This window comes from Simochromis diagramma, unplaced genomic scaffold, assembly GCF_900408965.1.
Source record: "Simochromis diagramma unplaced genomic scaffold, fSimDia1.1 OVJJ01000798.1, whole genome shotgun sequence".
NCBI lineage: Eukaryota > Metazoa > Chordata > Actinopteri > Cichliformes > Cichlidae > Simochromis > Simochromis diagramma.
The window spans coordinates 881,892-908,687 of NW_024386736.1; the positions used below are offsets into that span (position 1 = coordinate 881,892).

Below are 26,796 nucleotides of genomic sequence, written 5' to 3' on the forward strand. Positions count from 1 at the left end.
AAAAATATATTTAAAAACAGCAAGTTAAGGAAAAAGGTTGTAAGTTAAGTTGACAGAAACCCCCAAATATACCACCGTCGTTTGTCGCGCTGTCTCAAATGAATAAACTCTTATGCTTGACTGGTACATATTTATTATTATTATTTTCGAGTAATCGGCTCAGAGTATTGTGTTGTAAAGAGATAACCTTTCCACTGAATAGAAGGTCAATTTATAGCAATTACAAAAAGTAATAAAACAATGGCCATTTAATATTGGTGTAACAAACTGCAGCGGTTACTCAGCAACTTAAAAACAAAGTGACTGCTGAAAGAGTGTATATTCAAAGAAAAGCTGATTAATATGCTGATTAATATGCAGACATCCGCTGGGAAGGGTTGTGAAGCAGACAGAAATTTGTTTCAAGGCGTTCAAATCTGGAAACTGTCCAACTGGGTGAGAGGACAATATAGGTTCAATTATGGCTAATATACAATATACCTCAAAATTTACTAGCACCAGTACTTAAAAAGGCGGCGGGGGGAATACACAAAATAGTCAAATATATAAAAAATGCCAGGGCTCAACATAATCAGAATCAGAATCAGAATCAGAATGGGGTTTATTGCCAAATGTTGAGCAGGTTTACAACATTAGGAAATTGCTGCGGTGCTTCAGTGCAAACATGGTGTCATAAATAACACTTAAATAGACATGGAAAAAAAACCAGAATAATTTTTAAATGGGAACATAATTGTAAAATTTTCACTTTCCTGTAAAGCAAATATGTTTTCGAGTTATTCTATTTTAATTTTTTTTTTTTTCAAAATATGCCAGTGCGTCGATGAAGCTCATTCAGAAAGTGTACCTGTACGCCCCCTGGTGGATTTCATTTTCCCCCAACTAATCACGCAACGTGAGGTCAAAGTTTAAATATGACGCAGGGACGTACACGGACACAAAGTAGCTGGAAGACGTAGTAGAAGTAAGAAGTAATGCTTTCTAAATCAATCTTTATTCTGCCTCTAACACAGATATCTGAGCCCGCGAGCTGTCCGGTCACATCCCGTGACTTTACGAGTCTATAGCGCGCGCACAGACTGCAGGATAGTTGCCGGTGAGCTAGCATGTTAGCTAGCCAATAGCACGGAATGGATCTGCTGAGTATAGTTGTGGATGAAGTGGCTCTGGAAGGGCTGGACGGGATAACCATTCCGACTTTGTGGATACGACTGGAAGACAGGCAGCCCGGGTTTCCCCTCAAGCTCGACGACTGCACCAAGGAGCTCATCTGGAAGTCACTGGTCATCAACAGCGACCTGTTGTTTTACGAGCTCCCGGAGGAGAGAGACGATGTCGTGCTGACCGACAGGTGACGTTCTCATCCTCACAGATATCATAAAGGATCTCACAGTTTTAACACAGTTAACACAAACGGCAAGCTTCCACACAACAAGTAAATCAATCCTCAGATTTGTCACGATGGTTCACAGACAGGCGGAACAATTATTTTCTGAGTGGGGCTGTTGTTTTCCTACACTTTAACACTCTTGCACTTTATGTACTCCATCTTAAACCCTGCAGTAAACCAGGTTGTGATGCACTTAATAATCCTCTGTGTGCATCTGTGTTAGAAAATCTCCCACTGTAAATTTCTCAAGCCTTTGTTGTCATCCTCCATTGATTTCTTTTGTTCGACCAAAAGAAAAAGATTAGTCATCTTAACCTCATCAGTGACTCCAGAGATTTTAGTGACCTGAAACATCAGCTGGATAGCACTGGTGGTAATGGACTGATCCTTTAAAAACAACATTTAGCTGTGCGCTCTTTACCTAAAAGCAAGTAGACCAGGAATGTCAAAGTCATTTTGCACCATTGATCGCATCCAATCCATGCTGATCTTAAGTGAGCCGAATCAGTGAAATTCTTTTTTCTGTTGTTGTAAAGAAGTGTAATTACACATTTAATCCCTGAGATATCTTAATATAAGAACAAAAGTGCAATTTGAACAGTATAACTCAGTTTTCCTTCATTGTAAGAAATTAATTGCACAGGCTGTCCTGTAATTATAACATGGAAACTCTCCAAAAGTTGATTCTGTTCATCTGGACGTAGCGTTTTCTGGGAGAAACGTTTCGTCACTCATCCAGTGACTTCTTCAGTCTCAGCTGACTGCAGGTTTCCCCAATCTTATAAACAGTACATTTGCATAATGACTGAAACCAGCCCACTGAAGGTACAATGGGCTGGGAGGTCAGTTCCTTAATCACAATTATGCAAATTCTCATGACCATTGATCAACAACCACTGACCAAAACCCATTGATCAAAGACCACTGATCAATGGCCATGAGTACCATTCACAGAGAGTTGGGGAATGGCTGCAATCACAGCATTGTAAGATGGCGAAAGATGTATAACATGGAAAATTGTTGTTAATTGACAGAATGTCTTTTCTTTCTTTCTTTCTTTCTTTCTTTCTTTCTTTCTTTCTTTCTTTCTTTCTTAAACTGTGAACCTACTGTAGAAATAATAAATTTCTGCATTCGTTTTAAAACAGGAACTTTCTGTTCTTCATTCATCTGTTTCTTATTTACCTCGGTGCTGTATGAATTTCCATGGTGAAGGTGATTATCAGTAGGAAAACCTGTAAAACTCAAAACATCCAAGGTTTATGCCTTCCCTGCTTTGAAGATGTCCAGTGGGCCAAATTTGAATCTTTTGTGGGCCTGTTCTGGTCCCCGAGCCTTTTGTTTGACAACTCTGATGTAAACTCTTTTTTTGTGGACATCCTAACAAAAGTTTTGGACTTTCCTAATGCTCTTCTGGTTGAACGGAAGTGAATTCTTTTGTTTTTATTAGTGTAAATATTGATAGTTATTAATATTACACCCTAGTTTGTAGAGGTAGTAGTAGTTGTAAGAGCATTTTTCTTTCAGGGTCAAGTTTACCATTGAAATTTAATGCAATAAATGTGTTATTTTGCCATCTCCTTATGTTTGGAGTTGCTCTTGTTTCTTTCAGGTTTAAGGACATTGATGCAGAGACAGGCATCGAAGTGACTGACAGCTTTACGGACACTCCCAAAGACATCTACCCCATCGACGTTGTCCCAGAAAACAAGGATGGGATTCAGGGCTCGTGTGCCTTCTTCAAAACGAGGAAAGACGTCACAAAGCAAGTCCGCTCCAAGTCCCCGCTGACCCCATTGGTCAGCTTGAGCGAGGCTTTGGAAAGGTTTGTAGAGATGCGCTGATACTGACAAAACCCTACCTGGAATTAAATCTGGTTAAATATGCTGCTTGTTGAAGATTTCTCATACAATGTCACATGCACAGTGCTTCAGAGTTACCTGCTATATTGGATGTGATTAATAATACCGGTTGCTAGTGGTTGGCGTTGTGTGACATCAGAGGTGCTGTTTCAAAAACCTCCTATTGATTGTTTTGGTTGCTATTAGATTTCCTAGTGACAAGTGGTTGCCATAGGGGCAACGACTGGTCTGCAGGCCTGCATGACTGGGACATTGGCAATGATTTTCCTGCAGCAACCACTCCCAACCTGTTGGAGAATACAATTTTTTCCACATGACTGGTGGTTGCTAGATGGTTGCAGACAGGACCTAAGTGGCAGAAAAGTTAGCATCACATGGTTATGCCTACAAAACATCAATAAAATGCAATTTTTAAAATAGTGTTTATGAAAGCTGCTCGTGTTAACCATGAAACTATCTATGCAGGATGGTGAGATTTTTAGTGAGGGATGTTGGATGTTTCATTAACCCCCCCCCCCCGTGATGATTAACATGCTCTGTGGAATTAGCAAATGTATTTGTCCTTTATTGTGCTTTCAAAGTCTTTCAGTAACATATTCTCCTCTTCTCTCTCTCTTCCTTCTAAGATATGGGAGAAAGCTGGTTGTCGTGGCATCACAGTGTCTGCGATATCGTGCCCTGATTGGCAGCGAGAGCGATCCTGATGTAAAACTCGGCAGCGACTCTTACTGCGTGCTGGAGAGAGTGGGCCGAGCACGATGGCAAGGGGAGCTGCAGAGGGATCTACATGGAGGCTCTTTCAAGTAGGAGACACTTAAACCCACCTTTCGCACGGTTCCATCACTGTTCTGTGTTTCCTTTACAGACCGGCTTGCACTCAGGTGTCCTCCTTCTAACAGTCAGTGTTGTGTTTGAGCAGGGTGGATGCCCGAAAGTTTCACTACTTCAGAAAGTCTCTTGTCCGATACCAGTTGGTCACCATGCAGTCCTACGTCAGGCGAATGAAGACCGGACAGCAGCAGCACTCCATCCTTCTGCTGCTCAAACGCTTCCATGTAAACAGGTATGTTTGTGCTCTGTGTTTCACATTTTATCTCATCAAAAGCAGAAACGGGAATGGTTGGTTTAGCATCATCAGTGAAAAAGAAAAGCATGAAATAAAACATCGTCTGTCCTTGGACCCTCAGTTGAGAGTCTGTCTTATGCACGTCACCTCTGCAATAAAGATACCACCTAAATCTGTGCACGGTTTTTGCAGCTTTAAAATTTCGGTGCATCCATCTGTGTGTTGGCTTTATCACATCTGCTTCCTGTTTTTGTCTTTCAGGAGGACCAAGTATGATATACTGATGGAAGTCACGTCCAACTTTCTCCAGCAGTGTCCGAATCAGTTTTCCACAGTTATCATGCTCAGAGAACAGCTTGTTGTGAGTATCCCTCGAAGTTTCTGTCGCCCCTGTCTGTCTAGCCTTCTGCTTGTGGTAGAAAGTTGTCTGTTTTTCTCGTAGAACGTGGACGACAGGACTTACTTGCGTCTATTCAAGTACATGCGAGCGTCCAAGTTGATCGAGTTTTGCCGATTCCCTTTGGAGGAGTTGGACCCCAGTGCTGGACCCCGCACCAACAAAAATGGTAATGCAACACTGAAAAACCACATAAGCCTCACAGTGCATGAGTGCACCACAACATATGCTTGATTTGGATATTAATGACCTATCAGAAAGACAAGAAATCAGACACAAATTGCTTATGACTCAACTGCTTCTTGATATAATCAACGTCTTATTTGTCCTTCATGTGCAGTTTACAGAGTTGCTGCTTCTGTGTGTTTAGTTTCTCAAATATTTTGATGTATATGCACACGTTTTTGCCTGGCCTTCAGTGCCTGGCAAAAGTCGTCATTCCATGTTTAGTGGTGAGGTAAAAAACAACTCTGTCACTGCTTGACTTTCTAAAGTAAAGAGCCATGAAGAAGTGATTTTGGAGTATTCGAAATTACTTTTTTGTTGGTGCGTTACTAAAATTTAAACATAAAAAAAAGAGTACACTGCTTTACTTATTTCTCAGGCTCCAAAGTGACCGTTCGCTGTGTGAGGCTGTTAAAGCCATACATAAAGAAGGGTGTGGCTGAGGAAGATGACGATGACGATGAAGACGAGGATGATGATGGTGGAGCAGGAAGAGGGGGTTTGCTTACAGAGGGCCGGATCATGGAGAAGGACCTGTTAACACAGGCCTATCACATCAGTATGTTTGATCTTTTCCTTAAGTTAAGAAACAAAAGAAAAATGAAGTCTTGATGCTTTTACTGGTAAAAGCTAACACTTCCATAAACACAGCGATATTTTTCTGTCTGTGCTCCAAACCGTTGCATGAAGGTGCAGACTTGAGCTTTGATGTTTGAGCGTGATCACAGCTGTACTGAGCCAACAGCAAAGGGCTTTTACCCCATTTAGCTCTTTTTAACTCGTTGATTTTACTACAACAGTTAAAATCTCATGCAATATTTAATATTGCCTTCCTTCTTTGCGAAGTTCTTTTTTTTTTTTTTTTTTTTTTTAAGGTTTCTGCGATAAAATAAGATTTAATTTTTACGGGGGATTGAAACCTCGGTTTCCATGGTGACATTCACCACATTGAACCATGCTTTCAGTGTCCAAAGGTGCAGAGGACTAATTCTCCTTCAGGCCTTTTTCCTTACATTATAAATTGTTACTACTTAATTTGTTATTAATAGTTTGATTTTGTGCTAAAGCGTGATCTTCTCGTGAAATGTACAATATCATTCTTATGTCGTCTCTTTCCATGAAGACAGTGAGGTGTAAATAAGGCAACAAATATTGTTGTTTCTGAAGTTCATCACTAGTCCTCATAACTCAAGAAAGTGCAGCAGGACAGTTAATAACAGACTGCAGTTCTCTGCACTCTCTAATGAAGGCTGCATTTTACCTTCAAATCACTTTGTTTCTGTTCAGTCTCACAGGAAGTTGTTTGTCTTGCTCGTAATCAGCTGAACACTCGAGTGTTGTGTTAACTGTTGCCTTTTGTCTTTTTCTCTTGTAATGCAGTACTATCCTCTGGCACTAAGGGCATCCCCCAGCGTGATATTGCATTCAGACTGAACGTCAGCAAATTGGAAGCTCGCATGCTCTGGCGAAGGCTAGAGAAAGATGGGTTGATCAAGGTGACGTCTGGGCACATGCTTTTATTCTTTCTTTCTTTTTGCCCTTCTCTTAAAAAAAGATCGATGTGCGTAGGCTAAAAATAGCAAAAGCAGTACTGATGACCAGGATAGCTTATTTGGAGGTATACTCAATTGTCAGATGTGTTTCGGCTTCCCACCCACACGACCAGAGGTCAGCCGCCAAAAACAACGTCCTTCCTAACGCTATTATTAATGGCACATGTGCTGACGATCAGATACCCACTTGAAAGTTTATTTGGTGTCAAATTGGAGGATTGCATATTTATTTAAATGGAATTTTTTTTTCCTTTTTATTGGTATTATTTTTTTATTTGTGGTGAGCTACAAACTGTAAATCCCCAAGTTTCCCCAAAATTCTGCACCTAATCTTGCCTCTGGTGCTCTCTGATTTGGCCTTTAGTGCCATCTGCAGTTTCTAATTGCCCTTATTATTATCTGCTTGATAGATTGATACAGTTTTTATTTATTTTTAAAAATGTATATATATTTATGGTGCTAGAAATGTCCCTGCTTAACCTCTAATTCTTCTGCCGTTGTTTCTCTGACACGCGAAAGGTCGTCGGTTCACAAGTGAGAGGAAGCACAGGCATTAGGAACCCACCCTGGGCTGTAAAATCTGTGCCAAATTAAATATGCAGGTCCATGTTCTGAAGCAACTCCTTGGGAGCAGCCGAAATTATCGGTTACAACCTTTTTATATCAACTCTTCTCGCCCTCATGAACGGCAAATGCCAAACCTGACATCACAACTGCCAGCCCAGGATCATTTCTGCTTGTCATCCAAAGAGTAGCAGCTGCTCTGAGCCCTTTTCGAATGATGCCCCACCCTGTCTCTGAGTGAGAGGACAGCCACCCACTGGAGAAAACACTTTTCTGCCACTGGTATCCATGATCTCATTCTTGATTCAAACGAGGAACAAAAATTACAAACTGAATATCGCGTTGTTTTCAATAAAACTTCCAAGTACTGACTGCGATCATAAACTCATCAGGAAATTGTTTAATGAGGTCATAGATCTATAAGCCGGCACTTCAGCATTGTCTTGACTTTTCATACCAGGAAATGATATGCCGCAGCAATCTACCAAAGCAGTGGGTCGTTTAGTGTTGCTTAGTTTTGTTTTACATTGTAAATTTCTGTTTTTCACGTGTGTGTGTGTGTGTGTGTGTGTGTGTGTGTGTGTGTGTGTGTGTGTGTGTGTGTGTGTGTGTGTGTGTCTCGCTCTGTAGGGATTCATGGAAGATGAGGGTCGGCAGAGGACTACAAAATTCATCAGCCATAAGTTTGTAACCCTAAATACATAAATTATACCTTTAAATTCTTATTTTCGCGCCACTTTGCACTAAATCCTGCCGTTAAAAATATCTTTTGGCAGGTGTGTCGGCAGTAGCAATCAACTCCAGCTGTTCGCTAAAGAGCAGGAGCGGCAGATGCTGCTCTTTTCTTCCGCACCTCAAACGTCAAGTGCAGAACCGACCTCCCCTAAAACGCCGTCATCGTCAAAGGCGCCAGTGAAAGGAAGCTCCAGAACTCCTGGAGCCAAGAAGAATAAAAAAGAAGTCAAGGGAAGAAGCAAAGAGGCAGAGCAAGGGGGGCAGACATCTGAAGACGGGAAAGGAAATTCAAGAGAGGAAGGGCTGGATGGAAATGAAAGTAAAGTGAGGGAAAACTCAGGAGCCAGGAGAAAGACAACGGGGGAAAATGGCAGCATGACAGCAGAGCACACTCAGCCTGACGTTCCTGTCATGCAGAGTGCACCAGCTGAGTGTGAGCAGTCATTACACCTTTGCTGATTTCAGAATAGATACTAAATCTCTATAAGGTAAAATCCACATCATAACCTCTTAATGTTGATGAGTTGTTTTTTTTTTTGGAACCTCTCAGGTGAAACTTCAGTGTGCAGCAAACCTGCGACTCACGGGACACCCGACTCGGTGTCTGGTGCTGTGACAGGTAATTCCCACATTTTAACCCGAAGAGCTCTGGCTGTAGATTAAAATAAAGTAAAAACTGTTTTTGTATATTTTCTAGTTGGAGAAAGATCAAACTAATACTTATTTACAAACGCGTGCATTTGAATTACAACTTAAAACATCGAGTAAATATTCATTTCGATTTAGATTTGCTTTGCTGTCTGCGTATAGTTACTGGCAACCACTGGTCACACCTCCTTGCGATCACTTTGATTGTTAGCAGGTTTCTCCACTAGTTTCCGTGGAAGACGCTGACTTGTCTGCAAACACAAACTGTCTGTAATTGGAAATTATAGCAAACATGGTGATCTGCTAACAAGCAGACTGAAGACTGAAGCCTAAAGTGGATTTTACCAGGGTTTTTTGTTTGATTGTTTTTGTTCCCCAAATCCAGGTAAAGCGGTCTGAGATTGTTCCAAATGAGCCACAGGGTGGCGATGAAATCAATAAAGAATAACAGTATAGATGAAAAAAGTTTGTAGACGTTAAAGCAGAAGCAGAATTTCACTATAAAGCTGAAAGAAGGTGACAGAAGGTGCAGTCAGGTGATCCAGTTTTAAGAAATAGTTTGGGCTCTTCTGTGCTCCTGCTATTATAATGCATTTATTTTTAATGTGCTTATGTATGCATAATTACAACATTCCTTATAGAGAAATGTAGTCACAGTTATGAAAGTGTAAAAATATGCATCTGATGGCGTAGTGTCAAAAGCAGGAGAAACACATTCTCTGAGTGCAGACGTGGATTAATGTTCAACACACATGGAGACAGCTGGGGTCACCAACTGTTAGTTCAGGACATTTTTCAAGTATTTTCTACTTACATGTGAGGTTGGGCTTTAAAACCAGCCTAAGGAATTTTTTGTTGGGTGATTCAGAAAGTCCTGCTCAGGTGCGCTTTGGACAATTGGTGCAGAAACCTAGCTAACAAAGAAAAGTGCTACCAGTTTATTTATAGCCCTAAAAAACCAAACATCTGCCAAATTGTAATTTCTCCTTTTATGGCTTTTCTTTGTTTGTTACTGAAATAACTTTGATAGTTTTCTTTGGGATGATGATGATGTGCATTATGTGCCCGTGAAATTTCCTTTCTCTCCTACAAAGCTCCGGTTGAGGAAAAGGAAGAAACCAGTTCAACTGATGCCAGCTCTTTGCATCAAAGTGAGACACCAAATGCAGCTGATAATGCGGCACCCATCACAGTGGTCGTTAAAAGTATTCCCTCTCCAAAAAAAGCCAGCGTAACTCGGGAGAGGTCTCACGAGACGTACCGCCTGCTAAGGAGGAAGAACTTGATAGTTGAGGCTGTCTGCAACTTAAGAATCATAGAAGGTCTTTTCCAGTAAGTTTGTCTGAAATGGCAATAGTTCAAGTTCAAAGTGTTTTTGATGCACGGTAAGAGAGTGTGAGCGTGCTGTGCTTTCCACAGGCTGCAGAAGATGATCAATGATGATGAGAAACAGGACGGTGTCAGTTCAAAGTGCTGCAAGAAGACTATCGTACGTCTCGTCCACTGTCTCGCTAGAGAAGGCTTGCTTAAAATATACACGACCACTGTTGTACAGGATGGGATGACAAGGAAGGTACGTGAACACATCACATCTGCTCTGCCTTTCTATACAGGCAAGATGGGAGTTTTATGGAGTCATATATAAAGTCTCCTCTGTCTGCCTGATGTGTGTGTCTGTTGTTGCACCTGTAGGTTGAAATGATTGTTCATCCGTCCATTCAGCCCAACGATGACAGAGTCAAACAGGTTATTGAGCAGGTCCGATTCAGAATTTCCAGCTCTTCAGCAGTGTTACGGTGAGCACATAACCAAAGATAAGTCACATTTTTAAAAAAACAAAAACAACAGGATGTTTGAGCTGTCCTAATGTCTTACGTGACCCCTCCATTTTAAAAAAATATTTTACTAGGAAAATGGAAAGTAGTGGCAGTGCTTTATTAAAACAGGTGTCAGTGTGTTTCTGAACAATGATGAGATTGGATGATCACTGATCATTAGTCCATCAATTTTGAAGAGATCCCCATCACCACAGGCTGAAATGCTGCCTCAAAAAATGTTAAATTTAGATCCATCACTCCATCAGACCTGTTGCCACTGATTCTCAGTCCAGTTCGTGTGTAATTTGGCATATCTTAGTCTTCCCGCCTTTTCCCTTTGACCTTTTCCCCCTTGAACGTCTACTTGGGGTAACCCTCATTTTTCTTTTGTCCTCCACTTGTCCATTTTTTAAAAAATTATTTTAGGACATGCTGCACACCAAGCAGAGGTATTTTCAGCTAACACTCTACAAGGTGACTCTCAAAAACACCATTTAATGGCTGTGAAACTGAGGAAAGTGGTGTTTCCCATAGATACAACTAAAAAAGAAATTGTGTTTTTTGTCTAAATATAACTTAAAATTGGTTCTTTGCTAATTTATCTGTTATGTGTAGACACAACACTGGTTCATCCCTTGAGTTTGATGCCTTGTTTATCCTTGAGTGTTAAGAGTAAATGAGCAAAAAGGCAGCCAATGTCTAAAGGAAAACTTTGAAAGATCCATTTTACCATATTCAGAAAGTCTGGAGAACAATGGAAGCAAAATGCAAAGAAATATCGGCTCACTTAAGACTTTTGCACAGTACTCAGTGCCTTTACTGTTACCTGGTGTTTGTTGACATGTGAAGAGATTTAAATGGACTTCTGATCTTGGTAATGATCACTCGGCCTGCCTGATTGCTGTGTTTATGTATTCAGATCTTTCTATACCAGAATGTGAACTTCTGTGTTGTCTTCTGTGTTTCACTGGCTTATGCCTGTTGTGCCCTTGGTATTCTTCTTCTGTCCCCTCAGCCATGCTGAAGACAGAGCCAGAGAACAAGAGAAGGAGGCTGACAAAAAGAAAGCAATTATCGATGATGACCCGGACTTCAAGCCCACAAGAGGTTGTTTTTTGATTTTATACCACAACAAAAAGACAACTTTAATTTCCCACAGATTTCTATTCCCAAGAACAGAAATGAGCAAAAACGAATAGTTTCTCCCAGTGGGTCAATCATGTGATTCAAGCTCTGTATCAAACTGGCAGAATAAACATTATTTTCATAATTTCCTTAATACTCTTCTAACAAGGGAATGTATTAATTGTGGCTGTTTTTTTACATTTGTTTTGGTTTATTGTTGTTAATTAGGAGCCAATTAACCATAAAATACATTTTTGTTCATCAGATGGTCAAAAATAAGAAGAGACTAAAAACATTTTTAAATTCAGTAAATTGAGCAGGCATGCTAAGATCATGCTGTTGTGTATACTAAATCAGATCTGTCTCCAGTAAATGTTTGACTCACTTTTTTATTATTATTATTATTTTTAAATAGTTCCAGGGTTGAGTAAGACTTATGGCTTCCAGCCTAAAATGCATCGTCTACGCATGATGCATACCTTCCTCTGGTACCTGATCTATGGGCATCCGCTCCGACACAACTGTAGCAGCTCTGATTCAACCAGTCAATCATCAAGCGGCGCAGACGGCTCCGATCCTGCTGCCAAACCCGCAGACAGCAAAGCACAACAGGATCTGAAAGAAGCAGAAAGCTCTACACCTGCAGACAGACCAACACCGTTGTCTGACAGTGTTGGCACCGGATGTGACGGCCGGAAAAGTGCAGACTCCAGCTTATCTAACATGGAAGTGGCATCTGGTGATGAAGGAGAGGAGCAAAAAGATAGTTACTCTCAGTCTGACATGAAAGGTGAGACAGCCTCATGTATACTTGCATTTCTAATGAAAATGTCATTTGGATTGCTTGTTTCTGTCTACAGGGGTGTGGAAGTTTTGCATTTTCCCAGCTAATGTCCTTGGTTCACCTTTTTTATTTCCTGTGTGACACTGATAGTCTATCTCGATGAAGACTCCTGGAAGAGATTCATCCCTCCTGTCCGTGTTCACGAGGAGTACAGCAGTGGCTGGGCGATGGTGGGCGACCTGCTCCTCTGTTTGCCTCTTTCTGTTTTTGTGCAAATTATTCAAGTTACTTATAAGGTGAGTGTGAAGCTTTGTTTTTTGGGGGAAAAAAGGCCATGCAGTTCATTGGCTAGTGTGGAGTGGAAAATATGTTTTCTCTGAAAAGATGAACGGGTCAACTTTGTGGTAGATATGTGCAGATTTTCTCAGTTTGAACTCATTTTGTAGCAGATGTAGTGCAATGTTTAGGTATTTGTGGATCAGTTACCTTAATACTGTGTAAATACTAAAAAATGTGCTCACATATTTTAAAAGCATCCGTCTTTCAGTTTTCTCTGAGTTTCAAGTGGCAAACATCAGCCCTGTTATTGTTCTTTGAGATGCACTATATGGACGGTAGTATAGTTCTTGTGCTGATGTTAAAGCCAGAGGAGGGTTGGAGCTCTGCGCTTACTGAGTCTGCAGAGTGCTGGTGATTTTTACACACTGTGCATCTCAGCACTTGGCTAAACTCCAGTTTGGGACTTTATGTGGTCTGCTGCTTCATGGCTGAGATGCTGTGCTCCTAAACACACTTGTACCACTACAATGCCATGCATAAATTCAGTGAGCTCTTTAGAACGACCCATTCTTTTGAGTTAACACTGCTAACTTGTGCCCGCAGGTGGAAGGACTGGAGGAATATCTCAATGATCCTGTAAAGCAACATCATCTGGTGAGAGCGCTGCCTGCACGAATGAGAAGACGGCTGCTTTATAAACGGTGATTTTCATTCTGTCCTCTCGGTAACACGCCACATCTGGGACCTGAAAGTGAGCATTTATGGACTATTTTTTGTTTTTTTATTTTTTTTATTTTAGGAAGTACATCTTTGTATTTCATGAAAACCTGCTAAAGTTGGTCTACATGGGTCTTCTGCAGTTTGGTCCAATTGAGAAGTTCATGGAGAAGGACCAGGTACACAAAACCTTAAAACAGTAAAGTACGTGTAAGCGTACGAAGACTATTAAAAGGAATACAAGCATGTTACATGTTTTTGATTTTTAAGGTTTTTTCTAAGGTTGTAAAAATTGCTTGATCTTCACAAAAATCTTACTTATCAATGACTGTAAATGTAGCTGCTCAGGAGCATTTTTATGCATTAATATGTCTTTATCCATTCAATCATCCAGGTGTTTGTGTATCTTAAACGTAATGCTACTATTGTTGACACCACCAACACCGAGCCTCACTACTGGCTGGTCACAGAGTGCCTTGAAAAACCGTTTGAAAGGCGCCCTTACGTCTTCAACACTGCTGATGACCTGGAAAAGTACTGGTTTGACCTGATGTGCGTCTGCCTCAACACACCACTGGGTACGTACATACATGACCATAAAACGCACGCACTGCTCTGGCAATTATTCAAATAATAATATGTCCCTGTTTGAAAATGTTCTTTTTAGGGGTAGTTCGTTGTAAGAGGAACACCACTGATGAGGAAACGACTCCTTCTTTTGTGCAAGAACGCCACGTTTTCGCAGGAATGGCGTACCTGCTAAAGTACGTGTGTAATGATTTCTCTCCCTCTGGCTGCAAGGGAGGAAAAAAACGATATGAAGGTTCCTGGCTGTCGCCGAGTGAAATCGGTTTTAAAGAGGGTGCTGCATCATAAATCGCATTGTGACTTATTAAAGTAAAAGTTGTGCCTTACCACAGCAGCCAACTTTGAAGGCAAAAGAAATGTAGTTTTACTTCACTACTTTGTGAGTAGTTTGCGAGTGTTTGCAGACAAGTTGGCAACTTCCATGCAAACTATTGAGCTGCTAACAACCGTATACCACTTTACAACCAGCTTCACACTAGCGACTCCCGGCAGCCACTTGTCAGCCAGTCAGAGAGCACCCATTTTTCTGTGTGGCTGGGTTCTTATTCACTGTGCTTCTTTTCTTCCATTTCTCATTTTCAATTAAAGCTGACTTTAACTCGAGCAGTTACAGTACTACAGTAGCACAGAAACCTTTCATACGCAGTGTTTTAAAGTCACTCTGATGAATGTGCATCTGTCAAACACACACAGGGGCAGTACTGAAGTGTGTGATGACGGATTGATACCAGGAGACGGTAAAGGAGCAGGAGGACTGGACTCTGAATTTTTTGGTCATCTTAAACGCAACTGGTTTTGGACCAATCAGCTGCTTTCTGTTAACATGGTACAAACACAGTATGCAATACAGATAGTCATGTGCATGTTGAATGCATGCTGGCATTTTTGACATATTGGGGTTTTTTTGTTTTTAAGAGGCAATCTGGTTTAGAGGCACAGGACAACAAAACCAGACTAAAGAGCCTCCTGAGTAAAGATGCTCTCAGATTTGCGCTTAAAGCTGGTGAGTTTTTTTTTTTTCTTTTGTCCACTTCATGTGATCAGCTATGTCACATCTGCTCCTGGAGCTTTTAACATTTATATTAACCACAAATCTCTACAACAGGAGGTACAGCGACACCGCGTTATGTCACATCCAAGCGGCCAGCGATGGCAGAAAAAGTTCAGGTATGGGATTTTCTATCTAACTCCAACATATGCTCATCTTCCAGTTTGTTATGTCTATTAAATAAGTTCAAAGCTACTCAACAGCCCTGCATTAAATCCTGCCTGCAGAAAATGAACATTGTTCAGAGGTTTTCTTTTCCGACATACAATTTGAGGAAGCTGTTGAACAGTGGGGGTGTTTCTGGTCTTCAGCCAAGTCTTAATAGTAATGGGATGTGCAGAAGAATAGAAACGCTGTTGCAGCAGTGCAACATTTGGTCTAATAATCTAGTACGTCACAACGCTAACAGAAACTAATAATTCTAACTTTGTTGAAGAAGCTTTTAAGCAGGTATGTTTAATTAAGCTCAAATTGAGAGTACAATCATAATGTGGGCCTTTATTATATAATAAACAACATAATTATTTACCCGCTCATTCTTTTTATGTCCAGTATTGTAACTATCCAAAGGCAGTAATGGTGTTGTTTCTTTGTATTTAATTACTGATCAGTGCTCAAAGACATCTATTTAGACTGTCTGGAGGTTATTGTTTGTATTCTTACTCACTGATAACCAGGTGGGAATAGAACCAGCATCCAGAAACCAGCGGGTGGTTGGAGGAAAGGGGCAGAAGAGGAAGAGAACCAAGAAAGATGTTGTCAAAGTTCCACGCAAGAAGAAAAAAGGTACAAAGTGTCCATTTTAACCTAAAAATGAATGCATGTGTCTGCTGGATGTGAGGAAAAACACGTGTTTTCATAATCAAAGAGCCCAAGAAACGCACTCCTGCACACGATGAGACGGACCACCAGGCTTTGAAACGGATGACCAGACAAAGAGTCAACTGGACTGTACAGGAAGACTCACTGGTGATGCTCTGCTGTGTGGCTGCAGACCTGCTCAACAGCAAGGTACGCACAGAAATTCAATCATCTTTTTAAATTTTACAGCTTCTCGCACGTACTTCCTCCAAAACGTGCTGCACGTTACGTCATGTGTTGCAGTTAAAAAGGCAGTTTGTACCTCACTGCGTGGTGAGAGACCTGCTCCACGCAGAGTTTGAGATATCATCGGATAAAACGTCAGTTGCCGTTGGACGTCGCTCAAGATACATCCTGAAAAATCCTCAGACACTTCTGAACTACAGGTGAGTGCAGATAGCAAAGAAACACATACTTTTAAATCCAGTCATTCGTGAAACTCGTGGAATTTTGCTGCAGGATCTGCCTGGCTGAAGTGTACCAGGACAAGTCGCTGATGAGTCTTTTGGAGAAGGAGAAACCTGCTGATCCCGAAAAACCAGAAGTATGTGTTTGCCGTTCTTTTTATTTCCATTTTCTTTATTTTTATTTATTTAAGTGAATTGAAAGTGTAATATTTCTGTCTGTGCTTTTTTTAGGATTGTGCCAAAGTGTTCTCAGAGTATATCCGGCTGCTCAGACAGAAGTTCAGCACAATTGTCAATGCTCATGATTTGATCATCCCTGACACCAAACAGCAGCTCTTCTCGAGGTAAAAAGCTGGAAGATTGATGTGCTGACATACAATATGTAGCTAAGTGTAAAGCTAACAAGTGTTTGTTTTTTTTTAAACAGGTTTAAGGTTTCTGCAATAGACAGCGGGAAAAAGCTCCCATACAAAGACACTCTGAGCAGGTAAGGTTATCTAAGATTTTTACATTAGAATATGAATGTTTATGGCAGTAAGTGATTGTTTGTTTGTGTGTCTCCACTGCAGCACAGATGACATTCATTCTGTAGTGTTACATAACTTGATCCAGAGCACTCTGGCCATGACCAACAATCAAATGAAAACCTCCAGATCCTTTCAGGTACAGCCAACCTTCAGTTTTAGTCCTTTTTTCCATAAAATCTCCCTTTAACCTCCTAGGACCTGGTGTCCACATATGTGGACATCACATTTTGGGTTATTTAGACCAAAATACTCAATTTTACTCTACAAGGGCCTGATATCCACTTAGGAGGACATTATACTGCCACTGTTCTATCGAAATTTTAAACGAAAATCCTCATATGTGGCTCTCATTTTTCTTAGAAACAAAAAAAGGTAAAAAAAAAAATCTGGTAATTCTTTGTTTTTTTACATTCATCAAGTGCCAATATGCCCAAATATCAAAGAGAAATTAAAAATGCATGCTTTGGAAGAGTTTGGGTCTTAGGAGGTTAACTAAGTTTATATGTAAAGAATGTTTTTTTTTATTCATGTCTTCAAACAAAAAAATCATTAAAAAGTGTAATCAAGCTTTATATAGAATTAAATTCCCTTAATAAGTAGATCTGTGTCATGTTTTAAGGCTCAGTCCTTTGATTATTTGTCTCACTTCTGTCGTAGATCTTCCACTTGTACAGTCAGTATGACCAGGAGCTTCTGTGCAAAGTCTTCATACAGTGCAGGAAGAGGGGTCTAGTCAACCGCCGGCGTATCAGCCAGCAGTTTGGGCCGAAGAAGAACCGAGCGCTGCCCATCCTGCCCATGTCCTACCAGCTGTCCCAGTCCTACTTCAGGTACGCGACCAATTGAGAAATGATACGCTCGCACGCATCACTGAAACAACACTTGATCCTGGTAGCTGGTCGGGAGTGAACGTCCTACACTACAGAGAACGGAGTGGGAATGTTTTACTAACTGTTTCATTACCATGGTAACCCACGGCTCCTCCTCTGTCTTCCACATGTTATTTGCTCCACTGTTTGCTCATCAAAAGTGGCGAGGTATTCAAAACAAAGAAAAAAAAAAACCTACATTATAACTAATGGACACTTTCCAAATGTACTGTATGTCTGAATGAATGAGTTGATTAATTAGCTGGAATAGAGCTGTAGCCACTTTCACCTAAGTAGCACTCATAAGTAGGACTTATAGGTGATTTTTGTAACTGCTAGAACTCGTCTAGAAACCTGGACGTCTTTGGTTTTTTTTAATTTCTCACACAAAGGCTGCTTTCATGACAAATAGTTATGTGCACTATGTTATGGTAAGTACCCTTTAGGAAGGGGTGCCCCTGGGATCAGCGTAGCTTCCAGCCCTTTGTGTCTGTTTGCATTTGACTGCTTACAGGAAATCCAGAGTGATTCATTACCCAGTTGTGTCCGGTGTCAGGCCCTTTTTATTATGTGGTGGATTCCTAGAAACAAGTGAAGATGGTAAAGCTTCAAGATATTCACCTAAAGCTAGCAAGCGTGGTTAATAAGCTGCATCCATAAACTGTACAGGTGGATACAGAATAATAAAAATAAAATAAAAATCCAGTAGTCCAGTATGTGAATTCTTCCTGCACTACTTACTGCCCCCTGAAGTTTTTCACCACCCCTCTCCCTCTCCTTCCTTATAGGTGTTTTTCATGGCGTTTTCCTCATTCCCTGTGCACCGATTCCTTCCGCTTCTTAAGGAGTCTAATTGACAATGGCACGCATGATGACAGGCCCATCATCACACTCTACAACGAAACTGAGTACAGGTCACAGAATGGAGAGGAAGTGCTGGAGACAAAAACAGGCTCCAAAAGTAAAGAACATGGAGGAAAAGAAGCTGACAGACCAGCGAGTGAGCCGGAAAGGGCAAAAGATGTCACCACAAAGGAAGGAGATGACAACCAAGGTGAAATTAAAGGAGATGAGAGTATAAAGGACGCTGACACGAACAACGAGAAAACTGATGTTTCGAGCAAGCCGGACGAGCAGAAAAAGCCTGACGACAGCTCCACATCTGGATCTGGTGAAGAGGCTCCAGGAGTGTCGGCCACGTCAAACACAGTACCTCCAGCTTCAGACGAGCCTCCAGATGTGTCGGACATGCTCAAGTTCTCTCTCCAGTCCCCGGGTGGAGCCTGCCTAGTCTCGCTCAGCCTGATGTCTCTAGGACTGCTGAATGTGTACGCCTCCATACCTAAACAGATGGTGGTGGTGGACAGCAACCTGGTGGACAAGGATGTAGTGAAGAGGTGAGGCATAAGGATTCAGCACCGTAATGACTTTTATACAGTTTCAAAGCATCTCAGGCAAAGATATGTACATCATCTTTCACACATGAAATGTTGCTTGAAGTGTTAATAAACAACAGCAGGTTGAAAGTGTAGTAGTGACAACACATTGAAGTAAAAGCAAAATCAGAAAGTAGTTTTTATTATTAAGTTGTACAGATATATCCCGTTTTTAGCTAGAAGGAACTGTACAGTGGGCTCTCATTAAGCTTACAAACAGAAAACATAAAAAAATTATTTGTAGCCCGATTTACAAAAGTCACAATCTTTTCTTTTCAGTATGGCAGAACTAGTAGAAGAAGAAGAGGAGGATGACGATGATGGTGACGATTACGATGGGAAAAAAAGGCAACAAGTGAAGGCACAAAAAGCGTCGCACACCAAGTACTTAATGATGCGAGGATATTGCACCCCGGGCATCGGTAAAGCTTTAGAAACCTTTTACTGTGTAATAATACCTGGTGGATGATTGAACGGAAAGTTTGTTGGATTGATTGAACAATTTGTCAGCAAACTTCCAAAATAGTTTTGTAGCAAGTGGCAAGTAGTTTATGTCAGTGCATTTTGTTCTAAAACAGTTTACACACTCTTCAGTGAAGTTCCTGTCATATTTGGAGAAACTGTTTTATTTATATAGCACCAAATCAGAGCAACAGTCGCTGTGCTTTATTGTAAAGACCCGACAATAATAGAAATAAAAAGCTTAATATTCAAATGACCATTTATGAGCAAGCACTTAGCGACAGTGGGAGGGAAAAACTTCCTTATACAGGAAGAAGCCTCCAGCACAACAGCTGTCTGTTGGAGGGACAGCCATCTGCTGTGACTGGTTGGGGGTGAGGGAACAAAGACATGACAAAAAGACACACACCAGAGATTAATAATAACAAATGATTAAATACAGAGTGGTGTCTAAACACATAGTGAGTGAAGAAGACAGTATAACTAAAGGAGGGTTCAGGGTCACATGATCTATGCCTAACTGTAAGTCATAAGAGAGTTGAGGTAGGTAGGAGGCTTATAATTTATGCACAAAGGTGGAAAAGTTTTGTGATCGATGAGCCGTTTCATTGTTTTGTAAACAATTATAACTCGATCAAGAATCTTCTTAGAAAATCTTCGGAGAAACAACCTCTTTTTTTCACAAAAAAATCCAGATGAGTAGAGCAACTTCTTAAGATTCCAAGATGTCATATTGTATTTTGGGTTTTATACGCTTTTTGTCTCTGGTTTTGTTGCTCATTTTTGAAATGGGTCACTGGGGTGGAATTGAGTTTCTCTCCCTCTCTGATTGGTGTATAAGGGTTTTAACAACATGGAAGACAAACACAACGCCAAAGCTGGTCCTGTCTGTCTTTCACACACTCATGGACAGCAGTCGCTAGCATTGTGTTTATTAGCAGCAGTCCTGCAGTAGCATCAGTTGATTGCTAGTAATATAATTTGTAGGTGTTTTCTGTGTTAAGAAGATTAAAGGATGTTGCATTTCTATTTATGTTTGTTCTTCTCTTTTTCTAGTAAAAGTACGCAACCTAAACACCAATGATAGCATTGTGATGGAGTCGTGTATTATGAGGTTGCAGCTGCGCAACACGCCCGCTCACAGCCTGTTCAGTGCAGAGAGTAAGAGCCACCGCATTTTAGACTTTTATTTTTGAACACCAGACTCCGTTTGTATAAAATCCTTTATTTTCTGTTTCCTTCATTTTTAGACTTTCCACCTCTGGACTTGACAAAATGTGGTCCATCCCTTCTGCCCTCCAACCTCACCTCCTTCGTCCGTTCAGCCTCCTTCTCTCCACCCAGTGTGGAGGAGTGTTACAGGCGCTTTGTAAAGCAAAAGGGATACACCCCGCGGGACATTGAAGCGTGCACTCAGATCATGAAGAGCTTAGATGAAGCTGGTGAAAGAGGTTGGGATGCTTATGACTTTCTCGAGGCTCACGCGAACCTGCTGGAGCCGCAGTCTGGACGCAGCAGGAAGCTGCAGCAGTACATGGAGGTAAAAATCAAAATCTAAACGCAACATCCTTATGTGAAGGGTGAAGAAAACAGATTTGGTGTCTAAGTTATGTTACGATGTGTTTTCTGCATTGTTTTAATTTATTTCCTGCTACAGGATCTTCGTCATCGTTCTTATGACTCTTTAAGGATTTCTCCCTTTGTTTGCGTGTCTGCACTGCAGGAACTGAAAAGTGACAAGTCCTCAGGATGTTTTAAAATTCTAGGCATTACTGCTTTCATTGTGCTTCAATGGGAAACCTACACTGTAGCGATGTCATAAATGCAAACCCCATGGAACTACATGTCGTTCAGCACCATCAGTTCATTCTGTGCACTACTTTTTCACCAGTTTTTGAATTTATTACTGAGAGAATAACAATCATTCTCTCAGTATAAGGAATAGTAGTCATAGTATAATATAAAGATTCCCAAACGCCAGCAAATTCCTCGAGTTGAAACTATCTGAATAGAAGCAAATATGTTTTTCCTGAAAAAAAAAAAAAAATGACCGGAACAAAAAGTGGAGATCCAGGAGGGGAAAAAGTTTTTTTTTTTTCCCTTCTATAAACTGGCACCGGGACACGGTTATTACACATAATGCACCAGCATAAATGTGGGCAATAACATCAGACACTAGGTAGGTAGGGAATAGGTTATGTTGTATGTCTCTACTAGGATTCCCCACAGGAGCCTAAGCCAGGCTTTACATTACGCACCTCTTTCCAATGATGAAATCCACAGCAGCTCATTCAGTTTCTTTAGTCTGTTCTAATTTTCTTGATATGTAGTTGAAATGTTACACAACACTGAAGCTGCAATAATTACAGAGGAATCACCTTGTAAAAAGTATTAAAAATGGCAGTGACTCATAGCAACATGTTTGTGTTCTAGGAGTTGGAAGAAGAAGGCCAGGTGGTAAAAGTTGGGAGTCTCAGTGTCCGCTGGGTGCTCATGAAGCTCGCTGGACCATGGCTTCTTACTGTCAGCTCCAAGCACTGGTCTCAGTCATCCACTGCGTCACACCCGTTTTTGGAGAAGAAGCAAACCATCCCCTTTATACGGAAGCGGTGCAGCCGAGAATTCCAAGTGGAGAAGGAAGAACCACCGGCGAAAAGATTGGCTGTGGATAGAGAGGACGTCGCTGACAAAGAGGATGTGGACGGAGTGCCGAGTAACCAAGAAACAAATGAGAAGAAACAGCTGGAACAACTGGAACGGCCGATGGAGAGGGCAGATGAATCGAGGGGAGACCAGTTGTTGTTATTGGAGGAGGAGGGAGGAAAGCAGATACAGGAGGAGGAAAAACAGGCTGCAGAAAGGAAGAAGATGACGGACGCAGAGAGAAGACAAGATAACAGGAAAGAGCAGAGGTTGAGAAGAGGAAGAAAAGACGATGAGAACAACGATGAGGCGTGCTCTTCCTCCACAGGCCCCGATACTGATGCGTGAGTACCAAATTTAATCATACCAAGGTTTTTGTTTTTCCCTTCATCAATATTCCAAGTTTCATCTCTCTCCTTTTTGCATCCAGTGAAACCAGCTTCATCAGCCGGCCCTGGCGCTTGGTTGATGGTAAGGTGAACCGGCAGGTGTGTAAGGGCATGCTGGAAGCTGTTCTCTACCACATCATGTCTCAGCCCGGCCTGACACACCAGGCGCTGGTAGAGCATTACAAAGATTTGCTGCAGCCAGTGGCAGTTCAGGATCTTGTGCAGGTATTCCAGTCTAGTAGTTGTTACTTCATGTATTAGTTTTTTATTTTTTCGTTTAAGTGTATCAACATTTCATACACACAAACACTAGAAATCTAAATCTAAAGGATCTAAAGATAAAATTGACTTTCCATTATTTGAGCACTTGGGTCATACACATCCAATATTCAGTCTCCCTTCTGACCTCTATCAGCTCCTTTAGCAGGTAAATGCTTTCTATAGTGACAGTTTGTTGCTGGGCTGAGCAAGTGCGCTGATGAGAGTAGTGAAAATGAACCAGTCAGCCTTATAGCGGCACTAAATCCATGCTTAAATGTTAAAAATATGCCTGTATCTTTGAATAGCAGACACAACACGATTGCTGTGTAAAACGTGATTTTAAAAATAGGAAGCAATGATTTGCAAATCTCACAAACCCAGATTTTATTCACACAATAAAAGGTATCAAATGTTTAAAGTTGTGAAATAGATCAAGTCTCAGAAAAGTTGTTTGCTGCCGTTTAGCGTCTGAGGAGACAGACTGCTGGACTTTTGGGAGAGGACGTTTTCCCATTCTTGTTCGATGGAGGATTCTAGCCGCTCAGCAGTCCTGGCTTTTTTTATTGCATTTTTGGTTCCATGCTCTAAATGTTTTCAGTTGTTGAGAAGGCCGGGTTGTAGGCAGGACAGTTCAGCACTTGGACTCTTCTGCTATGAAGCCATACTGGTCTGCAGTGTAGTGTCTTACTGAAATATGCAAGATCTTCCCTGAAAAAGACGTGATGCTGCTCTAAAAACTGTTTATACCTTTCAGCATTCATGTTGCCTTTTCAGATGCACAAGCTGCTGAGGTGGTCCCTAACCTCTTTGGTCCAGAGTTTGCGGCGTCCATATTTCCCAAAAAGAAATTTCAAATTTGTGATCATCTGATCACAGAACGTTTTTTTTCTCAGTCCATTTTAAGTTAGTTGTGAAGCTGTGATTTGTGGGTCATATTCATACGTGACTTCGTCTTTGCGTGATGCAGCTTTAACAGGCATTTGTGGATGACACGATAACCAGTACTGATTTTCAGCTTTACCCTTAGTGCAGAGATTGATGACATTATGCACATCTTCACAATCTGGCATTAAGGAACAATCTGGCATTAAGGAACAATCTGGCATTAAGAAACATTCTCAATTGTTCCACAATTTGTAGACACCGTTATTTTTGCAGATTGTGAACCTCTTCCTGTCCTTACTTCTGAGAAACTCTGAACGTCTCTAAGATGCTCTTCTTTTATCCAGTCATGTTACTGACTTGTTGCCCATTAACCTAATTAGCTGGAAGTAGTTTATGAGATTTGTAAATTGCAGCATCCCAACTTTTGGGGGGCAGTATACACAACATGAAAAATGACAAATATAAAAGTTACGACAAGTTTGATGAGGGCAAAGGAAGAACTTCTTAAAACGTGGTACATCCCAGGATAATTTGTTTTTACACATTAGCACTCTTTAGCTTGTCACAGTTTTAGCATTGCTATAAAAGAGCTGTCTTTCCTTATTTTTTTGTCCTATAGATAATGTGCCCATATTAAACATGTTCAAAGTTTGAGATGACAAGTTCCACAACTTTGTTAAGAATACCCGTGAGCCAAAATGCATCAAAGACAAAAATTGACCCTTTTTATGGTTGTGTATTTACTCTTTTTGTCTCTTCCACAGGCACTTATCGAACTGGGCTGTGTGACGAAGAAAACTCTGGCTAAAAGTCCTAAACCCTCACTGTTCACTCGTCCTGCACAGCAAAGAAAAAGCGAGAGAGAACCAGACATAGTGATGTATGAGCCCACCATCAGCTGCTGCCTGCGACTCTGTCGAGTGTTGCCCAACGAGCGAACCTGGAACTGTTGTATACCCTGAAAAGTGTTTGCTAAACTTATTTTAGATCTCCAAGGACTGAGAAAATATTGACACAATAATCAAGCCTTTGAGAGCTAAGTGAGGATATTTTAAAAATTTGATCAGGCTGTTTGTATTTCTTTTGGGAATGTTTTTTTTGTGTTCAGCTTTTGTGTACTCTAACTTATAATTCTTAATAAAAATCCATAAGTCTTCTTAAAACTTGTATTTATTAGTTAATCACGTTTTTGTCATTTTCTCTGAAACATGCAAAAGCTGTGTTTACACTTATGCATACAGTATGCAGGTCTTAAAGGTTAAAATTGGCTTTGTAAAGGTCTTATGAGAGAAACGCACTCGGTGTACTCTATTTTTTTACTTTATTTAGTAATAAATTTAGATTCTTTACATTACAAGTTTTTTCTACATGATAAAGGTGTGAAATCACAGAAAATGTTCGCGCTCACTGCCCACACTGTCCCATATTTCCCATATTTTTTTATAGTACAATGGAAAACAAGAGATTTTCTGTCATTTAATTGTTTATCAATTACTTAGATTCTTTGGTGTTGCGTGAATGACTCTGGGGGAAGTCTTTCATGCAAAAAAAATGGTATGTCTGATATCTGTTTGCTGAGGAGTCATCTTTTTGTCAGGTTTTCATGGCTTCTGTTGTTGGACCCACTTGTTCTCTCTATAGCCTGATTGGGTACCTTCAAAGTGTATCAAGAGATTGGTGTAGTGGAGCGAGGTTGTTTCTAGCTGCAGAAGACTAGTAATGTGAGTAGTGTTTACAGAACGGGCAGATATCTGGAAAAGGGCGAAAACACCAGCACACTCTAATGAAAAACACTTTAATAACTGTTTTATTACAGGATAAGAAGGTGGAGATGTTTTAGCAATAAGCTGTCATTAGGATATTTTAAGACAATCACAATATATAAAAGCCAGGTGAGAGTCCAATATGAAAACCAGAGCTCTAAGTACTTAATGAAAAGCATCTGTATCTTTGATTGGCAGTGGAAGCTCGCCTAACCTTTATTATATTTATTGTCATTTGGCATCAACAGGACATTTTGCACAGAACTTGCTCTATATTTTCTCTTTTTGAGACTTGTTTGTAAACCCTAGAGATGCTAGTGTGAGAAAATGTGAAATGCTCAGACCAGCCTGTCTGTGACCAGTGCTATAATTTTATTTGTTCAGGTGGTTTTGTAACTACTGGCGTACGCTGTGCTTTCACTTCCTAGATGGTTGTAAAGGTGCTGAAAGTCGGACTAGGCAGGACTGCTCTGTTTTTGTTTGTTTTTTTTAAAGACTCACAGTTTAAGTCTAGTTATGATGTTCTGCCGTCATCTGTTGATACACTTGAGATAGGTACAGTCATATAGAGAACTGGGGTTACAACAGAAAGTGCAGGAATAATACCGTTGTTATTGAGTGAATAAATACAAGACTGATACAGAATGGGGGGAGTCTCAGGAAACCGTGATAATGATCACCAGGGAAACAAAGAGGAAAGGAATGTACCACAATCACATTCATTTCAATGTGACTTATGAGCACAAAACTTCCTCTTTTCCTTCAGCCAAAGTACCAAACCTTCAACATTGTTGACTGTAAGTGTGGACCTCCGATCAGCCTACAGATATTATGTACAGATAAATATGTTTGAGTGCACTGTGCAGGTGTGTGTGAATTCCTTGAGTTCTCCATAGCCTACAATACAGGACTGAAATGGGACACTCAGAACATGTTAAAATGGATAATCTTCACTTTAATCAGAGCCACTGTCTAATGCTGGCTCACGACTAAAGCTCTCAATTGCACAACTGATGTTTCTCCCATATTACAGTTTAGAAAAGTTACGATGCATATACAGAGTACTCTATAAGCTAATGCATGGTATACTGTAATGGGATTAAAAGCAACAAGCAAAAAATACAAAACAGTAACTGCACAATAAGTACAAACTGGATATAAAGCAAACGTTTGGAAGCATCCACTAAATGTTTAAACCTCAAGACTGATAAAAAAAAAACAAAAAACAGTGCATGGTGTGTTAAGGTCATACTGATTGACATAGAATCAGTATGTACTAACATAGAAGAGCCACCTCCACGGGACAAGACTCGGCAGTCCATCTGCATCTAAAGGTCAAAGGTCACTCTTTCGAGGATGCCAATGTTCACCTTTTGGACACAGAGGACAGATGGTTTGAAAGAGGGGTAAAAGAAGCCATTTATGTCCACTATAAGCGACCATCTTTGAACAGAGGCGGTGGCTTACGACACTGTCTGCCAGTGTCGTAAACAGA

General features: G+C 40.7%; 1 protein-coding gene across 2 annotated transcripts; it reads left to right on the plus strand.

Moving 5' to 3' along the window:
* Positions 1-906: 906 nt before the first annotated feature.
* Positions 907-24,694, plus strand: LOC120743507 (general transcription factor 3C polypeptide 1). 2 transcript variants are annotated; one of them, XM_040047239.1, is made up of 40 exons: positions 907-1,351; positions 3,003-3,215; positions 3,879-4,055; positions 4,172-4,315; positions 4,580-4,679; positions 4,761-4,884; positions 5,320-5,499; positions 6,321-6,436; positions 7,688-7,740; positions 7,834-8,225; positions 8,343-8,411; positions 9,535-9,772; positions 9,860-10,013; positions 10,133-10,236; positions 11,273-11,364; positions 11,798-12,172; positions 12,317-12,462; positions 13,049-13,146; positions 13,245-13,341; positions 13,557-13,740; positions 13,830-13,926; positions 14,444-14,576; positions 14,666-14,753; positions 14,856-14,917; positions 15,476-15,584; positions 15,667-15,809; positions 15,903-16,045; positions 16,119-16,203; positions 16,298-16,410; positions 16,494-16,553; positions 16,636-16,729; positions 17,251-17,423; positions 18,251-18,859; positions 19,178-19,320; positions 20,417-20,521; positions 20,611-20,900; positions 21,794-22,104; positions 22,147-22,347; positions 22,434-22,617; positions 24,303-24,694. In XM_040047239.1, exons 1-40 carry the CDS (start codon positions 1,131-1,133, stop codon positions 24,498-24,500), a joined length of 6,618 nt encoding a protein of 2,205 aa, XP_039903173.1. In that variant the 5' UTR covers positions 907-1,130; the 3' UTR covers positions 24,501-24,694. The 2 variants fall into 2 exon arrangements, with proteins under 2 accessions (XP_039903173.1, XP_039903112.1); XM_040047178.1 differs by having other exon boundaries at positions 21,794-22,347.
* Positions 24,695-26,796: the final 2,102 nt, after the last annotated feature.

Bases quoted from the DNA above. Each gene is read 5' to 3' on its own strand.
- LOC120743507 (XM_040047178.1), top strand. From the start codon at position 1,131: ATGGATCTGCTGAGTATAGTTGTGGATGAAGTGGCTCTGGAAGGGCTG. The intron at 15,810-15,902 runs GTACGCACAGAA...CATGTGTTGCAG, and splicing joins CAGACCTGCTCAACAGCAAG to TTAAAAAGGCAGTTTGTACC. The intron at 22,348-22,433 runs GTGAGTACCAAA...TTTTGCATCCAG, and splicing joins ACAGGCCCCGATACTGATGC to TGAAACCAGCTTCATCAGCC.